The 17,843-nt window shown below is 36.8% G+C and overlaps 1 protein-coding gene across 1 annotated transcript in view; it reads left to right on the top strand.

Annotated features, from left to right (window-relative positions):
* The window catches only part of CFTR (CF transmembrane conductance regulator), a 167,546-nt gene that overhangs the window by 72,798 nt on the left and 76,905 nt on the right, over nucleotides 1–17,843 (top strand). The window contains exons 12-15 of the mRNA XM_055084662.1: nucleotides 10,123–10,217; nucleotides 12,716–12,802; nucleotides 14,293–15,019; nucleotides 16,775–16,903. Of these exons, the coding sequence (XP_054940637.1) occupies nucleotides 10,123–10,217; nucleotides 12,716–12,802; nucleotides 14,293–15,019; nucleotides 16,775–16,903 (1,038 nt within the window). The remainder of the gene's footprint in view (nucleotides 1–10,122; nucleotides 10,218–12,715; nucleotides 12,803–14,292; nucleotides 15,020–16,774; nucleotides 16,904–17,843) is intronic.

The raw sequence follows: 17,843 nt of genomic DNA, 5'->3' as shown, positions 1-17,843 counted from the left end.
TATGGGACTCTCTGTGCTTCCTGGACTTGATTAACTATTTCCTTTCCCATATTAGTTAAATTTTCAACTATAATCTCTTCAAATATTTTCTCAGTCCCTTTCTTTTTCTCTTCTTCTTCTGGGACCCCTATAATTCGAATGTTGGTGCGTTTAATATTGTCCCAGAGGTCTCTCAGACTGTCCTCAATTCTTTTCTTTTTTTTTCCTTTATTCTGATCTGCAGTAGTTATTTCCAGTATTTTATCTTCCAGGTCACTTATCCATTCTTCTGCCTCAGTTATTCTGCTATTGATCCCTTCTAGAGAAGTTTTAATTTCATTAATTGTGTTGTTCATGATTGTTTGTTTGCTCTTTAGTTCTTCTAGGTCCTTGTTAAACGTTTCGTGTATTTTCACCATTCTTCTCTTCATGTGGTAGGTCTGGTGGGTTTTTACCTTGCTCCTTCAACTGCTGTGTTTCTTTGTCTTTTCATTTTGCTTAACTTACTGTGTATGGGGTCTCCTTTATGCAGGCTGCAGGTTCGAGGTTCCCGTTGTTTTTGGCGTGTGCCCCCAGTGCCTAAGGTTGGTTCAGTGGGTTGTGTAGGCTTCCTGGTGGAGGGGACTAGTGCCTTTGTTCTGGTGGATGAGGCTGAATCTTGTCTTTGTGGTGGGCAGGACCATGTCCAGTGGTGTGTTTTGGGGTGTCTGTGACCTTATTATGATTTTAGGCAGCCTCTCTGCTAATGGGTGGGGTTGTGTTCCTGTCTTGCTAGTTGTTTGGCATAGGGTGTCCAGTACTGTAGCTTAATGGTCGTTGAGTGAAGCTGGGTCTTGGCGTTGAGATGGAGATCTGTGGGAGATTTTTGCCATTTGATATTACTTGGAGCTGGGAGGTCTCTTGTGGACCAGTGTCCTGAAGTTGGCTCTCACACGTCAGAGGCACAGCCCTGACACCTGGCTGGAGAACACAGAGCCTGTCCTCCACACAGCTCAGATTAAAAGGGAGGAAATAGAGAAAGAAAGATAAAGATAAAAGAAATTTAAATTAAATTAAATTAAAGCATTATTAAGGGCTTCCCTGGTGGCGCAGTGGTTGAGAATCCGCCTGCCGATGCAGGGGACACGGGTTTGTGCCCCGGTCCGGGAAGATCCCACATGCCGCAGAGCGGCTGGGCCCATGAGCCATGGCCACGGAGCCTGTGCTCCGCAACAGGAGAGGCCACGGCGGTGAGAGGCCCACATACCACACACACACAGAAAAAGTTATTAAAATAAAAAACAAAGAATAGTTATTTAAAAATTTTTTAAAGTAATTTAAAAAAATGAAAGAAAGAAAGAAGAGAACAACAAACCAAAAAACACATCCACCAATGATAACAAGTGCTGAAAACTATACTAAAAAAAAAAAAAAAAAGAAATGGACAGACAGAACCCTAGGCCAAATGGTAAAAGCATAGCTACACAGACAAAATCACACACAGAAGCATACACATCCACACTCACAAAAAGAGAAAAAGGGAAAAAATATATATATATCGTTGCTCCCAAAGTCCATCTCCTCAATTTGGGATGATTCGTTGTCTATTCAGGCATTTCCACAGATGCAGGGTACATCAAGTCGATTGTGGAGATTTAATCCGCTGCTCCTGAGGCTGCTGGGAGAGATTTCCCTTTCTCTTCTTTGTTCGCACAGCTCCTGGGGTTCAGCTTTGGATTTGTCCTGCCTCTGCGTGTAGGTCGCCTGAGGGCGTCTGTTCTTTGCTCATACAGGACGGGGTTAAAGGAGCAGTTGATTCGGGGGCTCTGGCTCACTCAGGCCAGGGGGTGGGAGGGGTACGGTGTGCGGGGTGAGCCTGCGGTGGCAGAGGCCAGCATGAAGTTGCACCAGCCTGAGGCGCGCTGTGTGTTCTCCCGGGGAATTTGGCCCTGGATCACGGGACCCCGGCAGCAGCGGGCTGCACAGGCTCCTGGGAGGGGAGGTGGGGATAGTGCCCTGTACTCGCACACAGGCTTCTTGGTGGCGGCAGCAGTAGCCTTAGCATATCATGCCCGCCTCTGGGGTCTGCGCTGATAGCGGCAGCTCACACCCATCTCTGGAGCTCCTTTAAGCGGCGCTCTTAATCCTCTCTCCTCACGCACCAGGAAACAAAGAGGGAAGAAAAAGTCTTGTCTCTTCTGCAGCTCCAGACTTTTTCCCGGACTCCCTCCCAGCTAGTTCTGGTGCACTAGCACCCTTCAGTCTGTGTTCACACAGCCAACCCAGTCTTCTCCCTGGGATCCGACCGAAGCCCGAGCCTCAGCTCCCAGCCCTCGCCCGTCCCGCTGGGTGAGCAGACAAGCCTCTCGGGCTGGGCTGGTGAGTGCTGGTCGGCACCGATCCTCTGTGCGGGAATCTCTCCGCTTTCCCCTCCGCACCCCTGTTACTGAGTTCTCCTCCGTGGCTCCAAAGCTTCTCCCCTCCGTCACCCGCAGTCTCCGCCTGCGAAGGGGCTTCTAGTGTGTGGAAACCTTTCCTCCTTCACAGCTCCCTCCCACTGGTGCAGGTCCCATTCCTATTCTTTTGTCTCTGTTTTTTCTTTTTTCTTTTGTCTTACCCAGGTACGTGGGGAGTTTCTTGCCTTTCGGGAGGTCTGAAGTCTTCTGCCAGCGTTCAGTAGGTGTTCTGTAGGAGTTGTGCCACATGTGGATGTGTTTCTGATGTATTTGTGGGGAGGAAGGTGATATCCATGTCTTACTCCTCCGCCATCTTGAAGCTCCTCTGCTAGCGGATAAAGTCTTATCTAACACTTAAAACATCTTCAATTCCCTAAAAAAGAAACAAATGAACAAAACCCTTAAATTTCATACCAGTTTAGATCTATTTCAAGTAATTTTGAAGATCTCTTAAGCTAAATTTAGCCCAAACCCCAATTTTTTAAGTTTGGCTAATGAATGTCTGTAAAAATGCATTAAAATTTTAGGAAATACGTTTAAGCCCTTCTAATAGCACTCTTCTTCCACTCAAACTTCTTCCTTTTCTTTCTTTCTTTTCTTTTTTTAAAAATAGTTTCTTAGCTTCTTCTTAAGTCATAGTTCGGAGTTTCTAATGAGAATGTCTGACTAAACATGTTACCTATGCTTGGTAAAAGATAACATTTGTTTAGATATGATTAAGCTAGTTAAGTTGAAAAACACATACTCTGAGAGGTAAAATCTCCTGACTGAGTATAAATTGTTTAAAATCTAGAATACATTGAAAGAGTGAACACTTCATATAAAAATCTACAGAACATGGCTGTACTCAGAGGGAAATTTATAGCTTTAAATGCTTTTATTGTTAAGAAGCAAGCCTAAAAATACACAAAATTCATATTTTTCTTGAAAATTTTAAAAAAGCAACCAAATAATAAAAAGTTAAAAGAGGGAGTAAGGATAAAAATTTAATGAAGTAGGAAACAAACAGATAAACGAAAGATATAATAATTCATCAAAGCCAGTTCTTTGAAAAGACCAGTAAAATAGTTAAATCTCTCCTTACCTTTAGTAAGGAAGACTTAAAATATTAGGAATGATGAAGAAGCTTAAGCAAAAATATGGACAAGATTAAAATTATTATTAAAAATTAATGCAAATCTGTTGAAAAATTAAAAACCTAGAGGAACTGGATGATTTACTAGCAAAATACAAATGATCAAAATTGAAGAAAGAAGCATAAAAAAACTTGAATAGACAGATTACCATTGTAAAGATGGTTCAATGTCGATTAATAAAAATTAAAAGACACTATCACTAGATAATTTCATAGCTGGATTCTATTTTACCTTTAATAACATAACTTCCAATATTATTTAAACTATACCAAATCATAGAAAAAAACAAAAAAGTCTTCATTTTCTAAAGCCAGAATAGTCTTTGTATCAAAATATGAAAAATTATATAAAAAAGAAAACTGTAATAAATCATACTTATGAATATAGATATTTAAATAAAATGCTATCAAATAAAATACTACTAAATAGAATTCAGTATGGTATAAAAAATATCAGGCAAGATTCATGAATAGGAATACAAGCGTGCTTCAATATAAACAATCTATAAATACAACATAATTTGTTACATTGACAAGGAAGAAAACCATGTAATAGGGTCAGTAGATGCTAAAAGGGTCTTACATAAAATTCAGCAGTTATTTCTAATAAAACTTCAAAGTAAGAATAGTAGAAGAAAACTTCATTAAAGAGCTTCGTATCTTTTTTTAACCAAACAATCCAACGTAAGCATTATTTTATTTTTATTTATTTAAAATTTATTTATTTATTTATTTTTGGCTGCATTGGATCTTCGTTGCTGCATGTGGGCTTTCTCTAGTTGCGGTGAGCGGGGGCTACTCTTTGTTGCGGTGCATGGTCTTCTCACTGCGGTGGCTTCTCGTTGCGGAGCACAAGCTCTAGGTGCGTGGGCTTTAATAGTTGTGGCTCGCGGTCTATAGAGCGCAGGCTCAGTAGCTGTGGCGGACAGGCTTAGTTGCTCTGCGGCATGTGGGATCTTCCTGGACCAGGGCCTGAATCTGTGTCCCCTGCATTGGCAGATGGATTCTCAACCACTGCACCACCAGGGAAGCCCTGGAACTGTTACTTTTAAAAGTTGATTTGTAAAGGATTCTGGCAGCGGTAACTTTTAAAAAGAAAGAAGACACATACCTGTGACCATGCTGTCTCATTCATGAGAATATATCTTATAGAAATAAAATCACAAAAGCTCAATGATTTATGTACAATGGTGTTATCAGTAGACTTTTTTTTTTTTTTTTTTTTTGGTAGCAAATGCCAGGGAAGATCACAGAGCATCTGACAGAGCTATGTTTTGGGTTTTTCTTTTAAATTTATTTATTTTTTATTTTTGGCTGCACTGGGTCTCTGTTGCTGCACCCGGGCTTTTCTCTAGTTGAGGCGAGCAGGGGCTACTCTTTGCTCTGGTGCAGTGACTTCTCATTGCAGTGGCCTCCCTTGTTGCCACCAGTTCAGTAGTTGTGCCAGTTTCAGTAGTTGTGGTGCATGGACTTAGTTGTTCCATGGCATGTGTGATCTTCCCGGATCAGGGCTCGAACCCGTGTCCCCTGCAATGGCAGGCGGATTCTTAACCACTGTTCACCCAGGGAAGCCCGGAGCTATGTATTTTGAAATACAAAATCTTACACTTCAGTCCAGTCTAGTCCAGACTGCAAATAAATGTGGACCAGTGAATTCAAGCACAGAGCTTCCTGAAAGGAGCTTGCATCAAGCTGCTTTCTTATTATAGAATTCTGATGTTGACTCATCAAGAAGGTAACTGTGGTGTTGATTGCTAAAATATTTATTTGTCTAACTGGGTGTTCTTCATTCAGTAGTACCTCAGTCAATTAGCAGAAAGTGTGGGGATTTAAACATAGTCTTCTTATTTGTTTGTACTGCTGAAACATATTCTAGTGGAAATTTCAAATCAAATACTATGAATCATCCCCAAAACATGAAAAAGTTTCTCAGAAAAAAGTTAGAGAACTGGCGTTCCCTACCCTCCTTGATTCTTTTATAATGAGAGATAATAAGATGAATAAAAATATCATAGCACAATTTACCATGGCTAAAATGTTAAATAAAATTAACTAACCATCTCTAGAGAGGTAGCATTTGGAAGGTATCTAGATCTTGTCTGGGAATATGATGTCACACTTAAGAACCTTGAATTTTAGTTTCAAAACATGTGACTACATACATAGCAACCTCAGCAAAAGTACATCTGATAAAGGCACGCCAACTTGGGACTTGAATGCATGGCTTCCAATTCTAAATCTGATTCTTTTCTGATACATTATCCCTTGTACGTTTCTTCCAATCATATGCTAATAAAGGCTATATTTTCAGGCCTTAATAAGAATCTGCTTTTCCTTTAATAGGAGAATGGGGCAGAGTATTACATCAGGTAAGCATTCTACTCAAGGCCAGATGGAAATGAATGATGTACACAGATTGTTGGTAAATATATCATTCTAAAATTGCAAATCACCAAAGTTTGAGTGTGCATTATGGACCAAGCTCTTTATATGAAGTTACTTCAAATTTTTGCAATTGTTAAAGGAAGGTACTCTTACCCCCTTACAGAGGGAGAACTGAAGGCCAGAATTGATTTGCCCAAAGCTACGTATCCAGTTATTAGCAGAAACAGAGCTAGAAAATAAGTCATTGTGCTCCCTGGTCAATGTTGCCATTCATGTTCTCTATTTTGTTTTAAACTTTATTTTAGAATTAAAAATATTCCACTTGGATTGGCACGTTTCATTTCATTGATTTATATTTATTGAATTGCTTTGTATATGACATATTCTTAATTCTTATACTGAGCACCCTTTATAAAAGACGGACTATAATTGCATCTATCTTATGGTTAGGAGAATTAAGTTACAAAGCTGTTAAGTAACTGAGATTTCACAATAAGCCTGCAGAGCAGGGTTCAAATCCTGGGCCCCATGCCATACAGTTCAGTATTCCAGCTTTGTTACTTATTGAACCATCACCATTAGCATAGTTTACGTGCCATCCCAACAGCTCTCTAAATGGGCACCGCAAACATAATTCAGATTTCAGCTCACCAGTGACTTGGGAGCAGAGACGCTTAGATTCAGTTCGTCATGGCATTTTCCCAGGGTGCACCCAACCTGGAAATTCTCCCAAGTATGAGGGGAAATTTCACACTGAGAAATCCCATTCCATCAAAGGCAGGCCAAAGAAGATGACCAGTCACTTACCAGGCATCATGCCAGGCAGGCCTGGGGCACCCCAGGGATGTAGGTGTGGCTTACTGACTGAACATGCTGAAAAGACCAGGCACGGGGCAGAGTACATTATAATAGGAGCTCAAAATTAATAGCGTTCTGAAAATAAAAATGAAACAGAGTAGCTTGTGGTTATAATTGAAATAGATTAACTTGGTACCAAGAAACCATCTAAGCAATTCCTTCCTTGAATCCCTCATTTTCTTAATGTATTTTCTCCTTTCCCCAGACCAGTTCCAGGTCAGGATTTGAGGAGTGATGCTCAAAGGAATGGCTATTTCTGGTCTTCTTTGGAGGAAATTGATGATTTTCCATTCAATCTGAACATGTAAAGCCTAAGCTCACTTGAGGATCTTCCAATTTCTTTCTCTAATATTATATTTCAGCCTACTCATATGGGAAAGAAGGAAGAGAATTTTTTTTTCCTTCTCCCTCCTATTTCCTTGGCTTGTTTAAAGGATGAATATTACAGGCTCCTGTGAGAGAAATTTGGCTAAAACAGCCTCTTATATATTCTGTCTTAAGAAAAGAAAATTATTGAAATAAATTGCATTTGTATTCTTTGGACATTTACATTCACTAGGGATATTTGCTAAAGTGTCAATTATAGTTCCTTGTCTTCTATCATTTCCTATCTTTCCCTTCACTTTTCTTGTCTCTTTATGCTGCCAGTATCTTCCTGCTTCTTCCTACAGATGTTTACTTCTTCTGACAATTATTCCTTTTCCCATTTTCTTTCTTTTTCTATGCTGTACACCTTTCTTATTTTCTTATATGCACCTGTTTCTTTGTCACTTAATGTTTGTTTACCTTTCCTTCATCCATTCTCTCCTTTTTCTTCCTTCATTCCACAAATCTTTGTTAAACTCTTGCACTGGGCTAGGATTCTACACCCTCCAAATCTATAATCCCCTAAATGTAACAGTGTTATAAGCATACCATCAAAATAACTACTGATATTTCTAAATTTTTTAAAAAAATAGAAATTTTAACTGATTTAACTGATACTGTATTGAATTCAAATTTGAAAAAAAACCTCCAATAATTCCAGCAACCTCTGGTTTTTTAAGATCATGTCAGAGGGCTTCGCTGGTGGCACAGTGGTTGAGAATCTGCCTGCCAGTGCCGGGGACACGGGTTCAAGCCCTGGTCTGGGAAGATCCCACATACCGAGGAGCAACTAAGCCCATGTGCCACAACTACTGAGCCTGTGCTCTAGATCCTGCGAGCCACTACTACTGAGCCCGCGAGCCACAACTACTGAAGCCTGCACACCTAGAGCCCGTGCTCTGCAACAAGAGAAGCCACTGCAATGAGAAGCCAGCGCACCCCAACAAGCAGTATCCCCTGCTCGCTGCAACTAGAGAGAGCCCACGCACAGCAACAAAGACCCAACGCAGCCAAAAAAAAAAAAAAAGAAAAAAGATTGTGTTAGAAAATGTTCCTCCTTTACAAAAGCCTGCACTCAGTCTATTCATATAATATAAATTATTCTTTCTTTTCCTCTAAAAGATTTAATTTTTTTAAAAGGGAATGGGATATGGGGAAGGAAAATATGGTGCAACAGAGAAGAAATACACGTGAGCTGTTTTACTAATTGCTGTAAATTGAGTACAGAGGTTGTGCTGCATAGAACTGCTCACTAAAGGCTTAAAGGCTGAGGTGCTCCTGGACATGCTCCCTTAGCAAGACTGAGATTTAAGACCTCGGGTGTGGAATTTAGCTGTAGTCCTTGTTATTTGGATGGAATCCTGGTTATGTGGCCTGGTCCATGAGTTGAACAAAAAAATTCAGTCCAGTGGAAAGAAATGAAGCACTTCGTTTCACGTGTCTCATAACTACAGAAGGTCCTCCTCATCACAGTGCTATATGGGTCTCAATGACCTTTCTGTGTTGTATTTCTCCAGTGCCTGAGTAGCTAGCTCCACTGGGTCCTGCTGTATCTCCTCCAACATGTCAGCATTTTTTAAGTCACATTTTTTATCCTTTTTGGTCCCCTTAGCTCAGGATTATTGACAGCAACCATTCCTTGGGGGCAATGGCTGGCATGGTTCTAAGCCTACAGGAGCTGCCAACTAGCTCTTAATACGAATGATCATGTACTAATTTACCAGCTTTGTGAGTTTACAGTTTTGTGTATGAAGTTCTATTTGACTTTCATATGGTGGATAACAGAAACAAATGGACAATATAAGTAACCATTTTGACAATTTAAATACAGGTAATGTTCATGTCAGGTCAAGGAGAGCAGATGTACTGCTTCTAGATTGTGAAAGAAAAAGGAGGAATAGAGTGGAAGAGTATTTTTAATAGAGAGAGAGAGAGAAGAAGGTGGTAACAAAAGAAAAGAGAAGATGTATGGGGATGAGAAAAGAAAAGGCAAAGAACTTATTTTGAATTAAAGAGAGAATCCTATCCATCTAACTCGTCACATTCTTAAGTCTCAGGGCAAACCTCAACTATTCCAGAAAGCCTTATAGCATTTTCTATCTACTTTACAATCCTTCTATATTCTGAACAATTAATTTGCCAATTAATTGCATATTGCTTTATTATCTTAAAATGGTTAATTGATTCTTTGGGATGTTTTTTAGCTTTCGCCAGGATTATGGCTTATTTTCCAAGTTAGACTTACAATGACTGCAATTTGAGGACTATTTCTTATAAATTCTAATCTTTTACAATGTCTAGCATGGTTGTTGCCACAGAGTTCTTTAACTGGAGAAGGGATGACAGGACACGTGTGGCAGGGAGGTGACAGGAGAGACAGAGAGGATGGGGAAAGGACATAAGAATGAGGTGGGAGGATGGATGAGGGAGAAGGCTGTGTTGTTTGGGTGGGTAGGTGAGAGAAGTGTGGAAAAGAGATGCCTTGTACCCCTGGTCACTGAATATACTTAGATACTGCAGGGAGCTGTAAATGGTATTCTTTCAGTTTCTCTTATTAGGAGGTTTATTCATCTTTGGGGATTTCCTTTTAAAGGAGTGAATTTAAATTGAAAGGAAGTGTACTTTAGCACATTAATAGCACTTGGGTTTGTAAAATGGTCAATGGATGATATACACACATCTTTACATATCATAAATATGCATATGCTTTACTTTCTGATATTTTCCAATTCTTATTTAATTATCATAAATAACATTTGGAAAATTAAAGAAAGTTTTCTTTATAAAATTTCAACAACGTTTTGAGCAATTGAAATGCATTTAAAATAACTGAGATGCGGTGTTCACAATTTCTGCTGTGGTTAAAGCAGAAGTCTGATATACAATTGCATGTGAAGGAAAAGGTACCTTTCAAATTCAGATCCAACATACTGACAATTCCTATCTGTCTATTTTTGATAATAGGACATCTCCAAATTTGCAGAGAAAGACAACATAGTTCTTGGAGATGGTGGAATCACATTGAGTGGAGGTCAGCAAGCAAGAATTTCTTTAGCAAGGTGAATATCTGATTATTGGTCCAGTGAGCATTTGTTATAAATATCATGCATGTAAAAAAATTATAGATGATTCTCTATTTCTTTATATTCTGTTTCCGGAATTGAAAAATGCCCAGGATCTTATAGGTAGCAGGTTAAGAATAACCGTTAAGAACTATAGTTAATGATATAGTATTCATGTCTGATAAAGCTGATGGCTTTTTAAAAATGCATACCCTTATGTTGGTGTGTGTGTTTGTTTGCCTCATGATATGATTTACTACAAATGGAAAACCCTGGCACTCTGCCTAGCACAGGAAAGAGAAGATGTAAATTTTTATTTAGTCCTTCATACAGTTCCTTGCTCGCCCCATCCCAAAATGTACACACCTGCTCTAGGCTTCTGTTTATGCTTTGTGGTTTAGATAAACATAAATTTTCAAAATTTTCAACATAACTAATTAATCTCATGACAGAAATAGCAGGGCAAATGATGTCACTTAGCTTAAAGTCTGTAATCTTTAAAGAAAAATAAATAGGACAAATACATCTAATATAGTGGGGGCTATGGTGGTCCCTTGGTGGAGACATTCTTGGTCTAAGCGTTTTGAAGTGTCAAAGGGAAGTGTATATATATGTATAGTTAATTTGTGTCAAGAAGAAACCTTTGTGGTTAAATTGTAACTGTCAGTTTAAAAAATTATTGGTGATGTGGTATGGCAAATGTTACTCCAGTTTTATTTGAACAAAATTCTTCTTACTGTGTTGCTGAAGTTGTTAGCAAGAAATCACCTTGACTTATTGATATTTTGGCTTCTTTCCCTTACTTTCTTGTGCTTTCAAAAGCTGGGACAGGAAACTAACTCACTGAGCACCTACAATTGCCTAGTACTATTCTGGGTTGGGTGTGCATGAGTACATGTGTAATTTTACTTAATCCCCATATCACTCTGCCAAAAAAGGATTGTTCTCCCCAACTCATAGAAGAGATAATGAGATAAATGAGGAGGTTAGATCTTAACTTGTCAAAATCCACACTGGGAAATTCTAGGGTTACAATTTGAACCAGGTCGTCTTGACTCTACATTAAACCACGCCTTGATCTTGGGATTACAATGTCAAGTAATAAATCAATAGATATGGATAATTCACAGACAAAATAATAGTTTCTAAATAACTGAAAGTTGATTAATCTGTGAGCCAAAGTAAGACTTGTCTTAAACATTTCATTTCCAATTTAGGTAGGATATGCTCTATGGCTTCAGGCATTCAGTATAGAATTGAGTTTGTATTTACCAGTTGAAGATTCAGTTTTATTATAAAATGCACACAGTTTGAGGCATTAAAGAAAATAATTGTTTATTGCTATTCTGATCTGAATGTGTCATGTGTTGTCCATTTGGGGATGGATGAATATGTTATTTCTGATCTCTTGAGAAACTGTGGTCATAGATGTGTAGGAGAGAGAGAAGAGCTGAGTAAGGGAAGAAAGCCTTTGAGGGTACATTTAGACGGGGGACTTATCTAGTTCTTACGTGTTATCTTCAAAAATACTTTACACTGCAAAGGTTCTTCTAGATTTTACTTTGACTTTTTGTCATTTCTGGTTTGTAATTATTATTATTATTATTATTACTTCTCTTAGTTACCTGCTGACTAAACACAGTTTCCTTTTTTACAGAATTATACGTAAACACTGAATGCTATGTGACTGGCACAGGTATAGGGTACTAACAACCACAGCTGAAAAAATTTAAATGTGATGAAGAAATTGCCTCACTTCCATTCATATGGGACCATATCTTCATCTTATTACTGTCCTAAGATCAACTTAATGAAGATTTTACTTGCTCATAAAATTTTATTTTTTAACTTAGAAAATAGTAAAATTTTCTAAAATTTTCTAATATAAAATAATATGGGTATACATTTTAATTGCAAATTTTTCATCCTTCACTTGTGTGGAATTTTTATGAGTATGGTCCAGAAACTAAGACTATAAGGACCAAAGAGCAATATCAATCATACAGCCGTAACAACACTGCTATCAATTTGTCGATAACCGGCAACACTGAAAAAATATTAAAAAAATAATTTCACATAAGTGCTGCAGTTTAGTTGCTGTCTCTGACATTTTACAGGTTTGAAACAGTCTATTCTTCTTTGTTTCCCTCCAAAATGCAAGACCTTTGAGGGCAGAGCTTGTGTAATTTTTACCATTGTATTTCCAGCGTGTGGCATAGTGCTTGGCTGTAAATAGGTACTGTTGTTAAAAGGTTTTCTTTTTCTTTTTTAAGGTAATATTTAAAATTGTATGTATGGTGTGATTCAGTTTGTAACTTTTTTAACTTCAAGTATATGTCACTTATATTTAGCAAAACCACTTCAGCAGTTTTTGGAGTATTGTGAAAAGCCATAAAAATCACATATGACTTATCTTTTTGTTCTTCACTTAAAATAATCTATACCAAAAGGTATGGGAAATATTGAATCTAATTTCATTTCCATTTTCTTTTTAGAGCAGTATACAGAGATGCTGATTTGTACCTATTAGACTCTCCTTTTGGATACCTAGATGTGTTAACAGAGAAAGAAATATTTGAAAGGTATGTTCTTTGAATAACTTATTCATGCTAAAAGACAAGAAAGAACAATTATACCACCATAGGCTGCATATTACTCCTAGAGAAATATATCCACCATTGTGACTCAGAATGGCAGAATATAATGTAGCCACTTATTCAAATCTGATTCCCTCTACGGTCAAGATTAAAGATCACATCCACTTTTCTGTCTACCTTATGCTGAAGCAATTTTTCCCATTATTACTTTAACAATCACTATTTATGTAGTTTTTATAGTATTATTTTCTTGTGACATAGCTTATATTATTTTAATTGATTATTATACTTAAACTTTTTATTCACTTTTTTCGTGTTAGTATTTTATTTTATCTCCTCCTTAGGTAGTAAACTTCTTAAGGAACCAAAGAAACTGAATGTTTTAATATAGGTGAATGCTCAGACTATTCATCTACCTCAATACCTCCTTCAGAACCTTCTCCTCAGTCACACAAAGCTCAGGGTATACATTACATTGGAGCTCCCGTTAGGGCTCAACGTATGTGAAATTCCTAACAGGAACAGTTAGTTATATAACTTGATTTTAAGGTTTCAAAATGATTTCATAGACTATAAAGTAGTTTATTAAGAGAATTATCATGATTCACTTTAATCAATAAGGATGTAGATTGTGTATGTATAAAATGGCCATATTATTCCTAGAAGCACCTTTCCTAGAATTTAGCAAAATTTAATACCTATGATACTATTTTTATAATCCTGTAACTGTAAGTACCTTCTTACCAATATAAACTTTGCTAGTTATGTTAGTATGTTAGAGTATAGACTAGAATGATGCCTCTTTCTATCAATATATAATATAAAATGTTTTAATGCCAAAAAGAAATTGGTCTCCCTTAGATGGTTTTAGTCAGGGTTTACTTCTAGACTTAGAGGGAAGTTTTGTTGGAGGAGGGTCAAATTTATTATCCAATTCTCAGGTTTGTTATTGTTGTTGTGTTTTTAACAAATCAAATTAGTCTTAATATAAGCTCTTGAGGACAAAATTGCTGGTCAACTTAAAATATAAAAGAAAATGAGTAGAAAATTTAAAGAACAAGAAAGCTCTGACGTTTTAGAAGACACGTAGAAATATAAACCCTAAGGAATCTTAAAGGTCATCTAACGATTCCCTCATTTTCTAGATGAATCAGCCATGACCCAGAGGGTAACCAGTTTGTTCAAAGTCAAATGTTTATTTAATATCAGATATTTAATTTCATTCTAGGTCTGTTAACAGTCAACTTTATAATGTAGCCTACTATAATAATTCAATAATACAGTATTTCATGCCATAATAATTCAAGAAGTGCAAATTAGTTACTATTGAATATTTACTTATTTTAAGTATAATAATATTGTATGGTAGAGGTTTTATACAAGAATAGGTTAATAAAATGTTAAAATGCAATATATATACTATTGTAATAAATTGTTTATCAAATTAATATTTATATATTTTTATATTCTTAAAGCTGTGTCTGTAAATTGATGGCCAACAAAACTAGGATTTTGGTCACTTCTAAAATGGAACATTTAAAGAAAGCTGACAAAATATTAATTTTACATGAAGGTAGCAGCTATTTTTATGGGACATTTTCTGAATTACAAAATCAACGGCCCGACTTCAGCTCAAAGCTCATGGGATATGACACTTTTGACCAGTTTACTGCAGAACGAAGAAATTCAATCATAACTGAGACTTTACGGCGTTTCTCACTAGAAGGAGATACTTCTGTGTCCTGGAATGAAACGAAAAAGCAATCTTTTAAACAGACTGGAGAGTTTGGTGAAAAAAGGAAGAACTCCATTCTCAATTCAATCAGCTCTACGAGGAAATTTTCAATTGTACAGAAGACTCCATTACAAATGAATGGCATCGAAGAAGATTCTGTTGAGCCTTTAGAAAGAAGACTATCCTTAGTTCCCAGTTCTGAACCGGGAGAGGCGATCCTGCCTCAGAGCAACATGATCAATGCTGGTCCCACATTTCAGGGACGAAGGAGGCAGTCAGTCCTGAACCTTATGACCTCCTCCTCAGTGAACCAAGGTCAAAGCATTCACCGAAAGACAGGGACATCCACACGAAAAATGTCACTGGCCCCTCAGGCGAACTTAACTGAAATAGATATATATTCAAGACGGTTATCTCAAGATACTGGCTTGGAAATAAGTGAAGAAATTAATGAAGAAGATTTAAGGGTGTGTATAAGTAATCAGTGTGGTGTTTCCGTTTTTTCCTTTCTTTTTTTTCTTTTGGCCACAAAGAGTGGGATGTAATACATACTATGTAGCAAAACTTACTCAAATTTGAGTTTAGGATGAGGTTTATTTTTAAGATTCCCAAAGTCCAAAGTATGTAAATTATGTAAGCAACTTCGAAATGTGAAAGAATCAACTATTTCCTTTTGTGATGTCTCTTACTGTAAGATGTACTGTAAGTCAAAGCAAGGACTAATATGGAGTCCTTTACTAAGCAGTGATAATCATTATTAGTGAGAAAAATTATGAATTATTATAAATCTGTTTCATTACCCTCCTAAAACCTCTGTGGGAAGAGGTGGAGGGAAAACAAATATATAAACAAATAATAGCTTCAGTTATTGAGAGACAAATAAATGTTTCTGTATGCAGGTAGCCTCTATAAGGTATATAAATGTCTAGTCTCTCAACAGGACTAACATTCTGGCTTATACATTAGTCTTGCCTGAATTTAGTTAATGTGAGCTTTTTTTATCGTTTAAATTTGCATTATACATAGGATTTCTGGGCAGGTTTTTTTAAAAAAAGGTATGTGAAATTCAACATATACTAGTGCCAACGTTCAGGTAGAAAGTCTTTTATATTAAGTTCTAAAGAATAAAATGCTTTTATTCTTAAAATAGGAGGCAATAGAAAAGAGGAGGGTTTTTTTTAAAACTAGAAAAATTCCTTAAGTGCCTTGGATGAAACAGTGTTGTAATAAATTGATATGTTTAATAGCATAGATCAATTAAGAGTAGTGTGACCTTTGGCAAGTCACATGTCATTTAATGTCTCTGGGCCAAAGTTTCTTTCTTTGTAAAATGAGGGAACAGAATAGATGATCTCTAAAATACATACTTTCAGTGTTTCTATGATCTTAAAAAAGGTTTCCTAAAAGATAATTTATCTGTATGGTTTTAATACCAATCTGAATGAATTTCTCAAACCTGATTCTCTATAAGTTTAATTGTAAAGAATGATCACTTCGACTGATAATAGTATTTATTGATTGCTTCTAGTGCCATGAGCATATTCTTAGAAGGTACCTCTCATTATCCTCATTTATAGATAAGGAAACTAAATTTTAGAGAATTTCAGCTGCCTGAATTCAAGCAGCTCCTAGGAAGTCAATGATAGAGTCCAGATTCAAATCCAGGTTTACTTGACTTCAAAAATTTTTACATCTAACCAGTGTGTCATATACCAATTTCCTAGGACCCTTTCTTTGATGTTCTAGTGCTTCTTCTGTGAATTTTGTTGACTTTATAAGAAACAAAACTACCCTTTCCCTTTGAAATATCTGGATTTTCTCTCTTTCAAATTATTGAACTATAGCTCTCAAAGTTAAGTCAAGGACGGTTCTGGGAAGCTTCAGTTTGCTGGTACCATTTATTTGATAAAATGTGTGACACTGTTAAGCATTAAAATGGTAAAATTGTTCAAAAACAATACAGTTGTTTTATCAGCAATATTACATTCAGAGTTTGAAGAATCACAGTGTTTCTCATTTTTCAAAAAGCTATGTTGCTCCAGTGGACATTATATTGGCTGTGGAGTGACATCACATGTGTCATTCATAATGGTTTATATTTGTTGAAATTCACTTAGTTTCAAATAGTAATATTCCTTTATTTCTACACATTCAAAATAAAACCACAGTGCTGGTGTGAACCTGTATTGTCTCATTGTGATAACCATGAATCTTTTTTTCAGGAGTGCTTTTTTGATGATGTGGAGAACATACCAGCAGTGACTACATGGAACACATACCTACGATATATTACTGTCCACAAGAGCTTAATTTTTGTGCTAATTTGGTGCTTAGTCATTTTTCTGGCTGAGGTAAGAATTTTCTGTTATTAAATATTAATGTGATTTAAAGTTAAATTAGGAATAGTTTGGAAGGATATATATATATATAGACACACACGTATAAATGTATATATATACATAAATATAAGTGTATATGTATATAGGAAATTTTATATCATATAATGATATGTATAGTTCTTCTATTGATATTTTATTACTTCATACAGAGCATATGAAATATAAGCACATATCTTCTCTATGAAGAGTTTTTAATTGAGACATTCAAAACCTCAAAGTAGAATGTCTTTATATGACTTGAATTTAAACAATGAAAATTATTCTGTACTAAATATTAAATTCATTTGACTCTAGATATTGCACTCTTAAATATGCCAGTGATGAATCACCACCTTTAAAAGACTATTTCCTCACATAATAAAATAAATATATATTAGTGGCTTAGAAATCATTTTGAACAAGGCTTTCAGAGATTCAAATCACCCATCTGCTTACAGAATTCTTTTGTCTTCAATGCTACCATCATGATCTCTTTGCCATGCTGCTGCTGTCCTTCACATCACCAGGTTAAAATAAAAGAGGGGGGCAGTAGGTCACAGGTTCAGTTCTGCATTAAGGTAAGAGGTTTCTGAAGCTGGTTGGTGAATGAGGTTTTTCTCTAGATCAGGAGCAGCCACTTAAATGAGAAAAGAGGCTTGGCAGAGGATGTCTAGGGGTGAAGTGGCTTTGAGGCTGGATGGAGAATATTTGCCCTCCAATTGTCGAACGGGGGCAGTCGTAACTCAACACCAGCCAAGGACTTCCCATGAGGGGTGTTGGGATCAGTTTCGCTAAACCTTCTTATTTTTCAACATAAGATGAAAATACAGATTTTTTCTGTAAAAATTTCCCCTTTTTTTTTTTTTTTGTGGTACGCGGGCCTCTCACTGTTGTGGCCTCTCCCGTTGCGGAG

Source organism: Physeter macrocephalus, chromosome 5 (assembly GCF_002837175.3).
Source record: "Physeter macrocephalus isolate SW-GA chromosome 5, ASM283717v5, whole genome shotgun sequence".
NCBI classification, from domain to species: domain Eukaryota; kingdom Metazoa; phylum Chordata; class Mammalia; order Artiodactyla; family Physeteridae; genus Physeter; species Physeter macrocephalus.
This window is presented reverse-complemented; position numbering and strand designations above follow the sequence as displayed.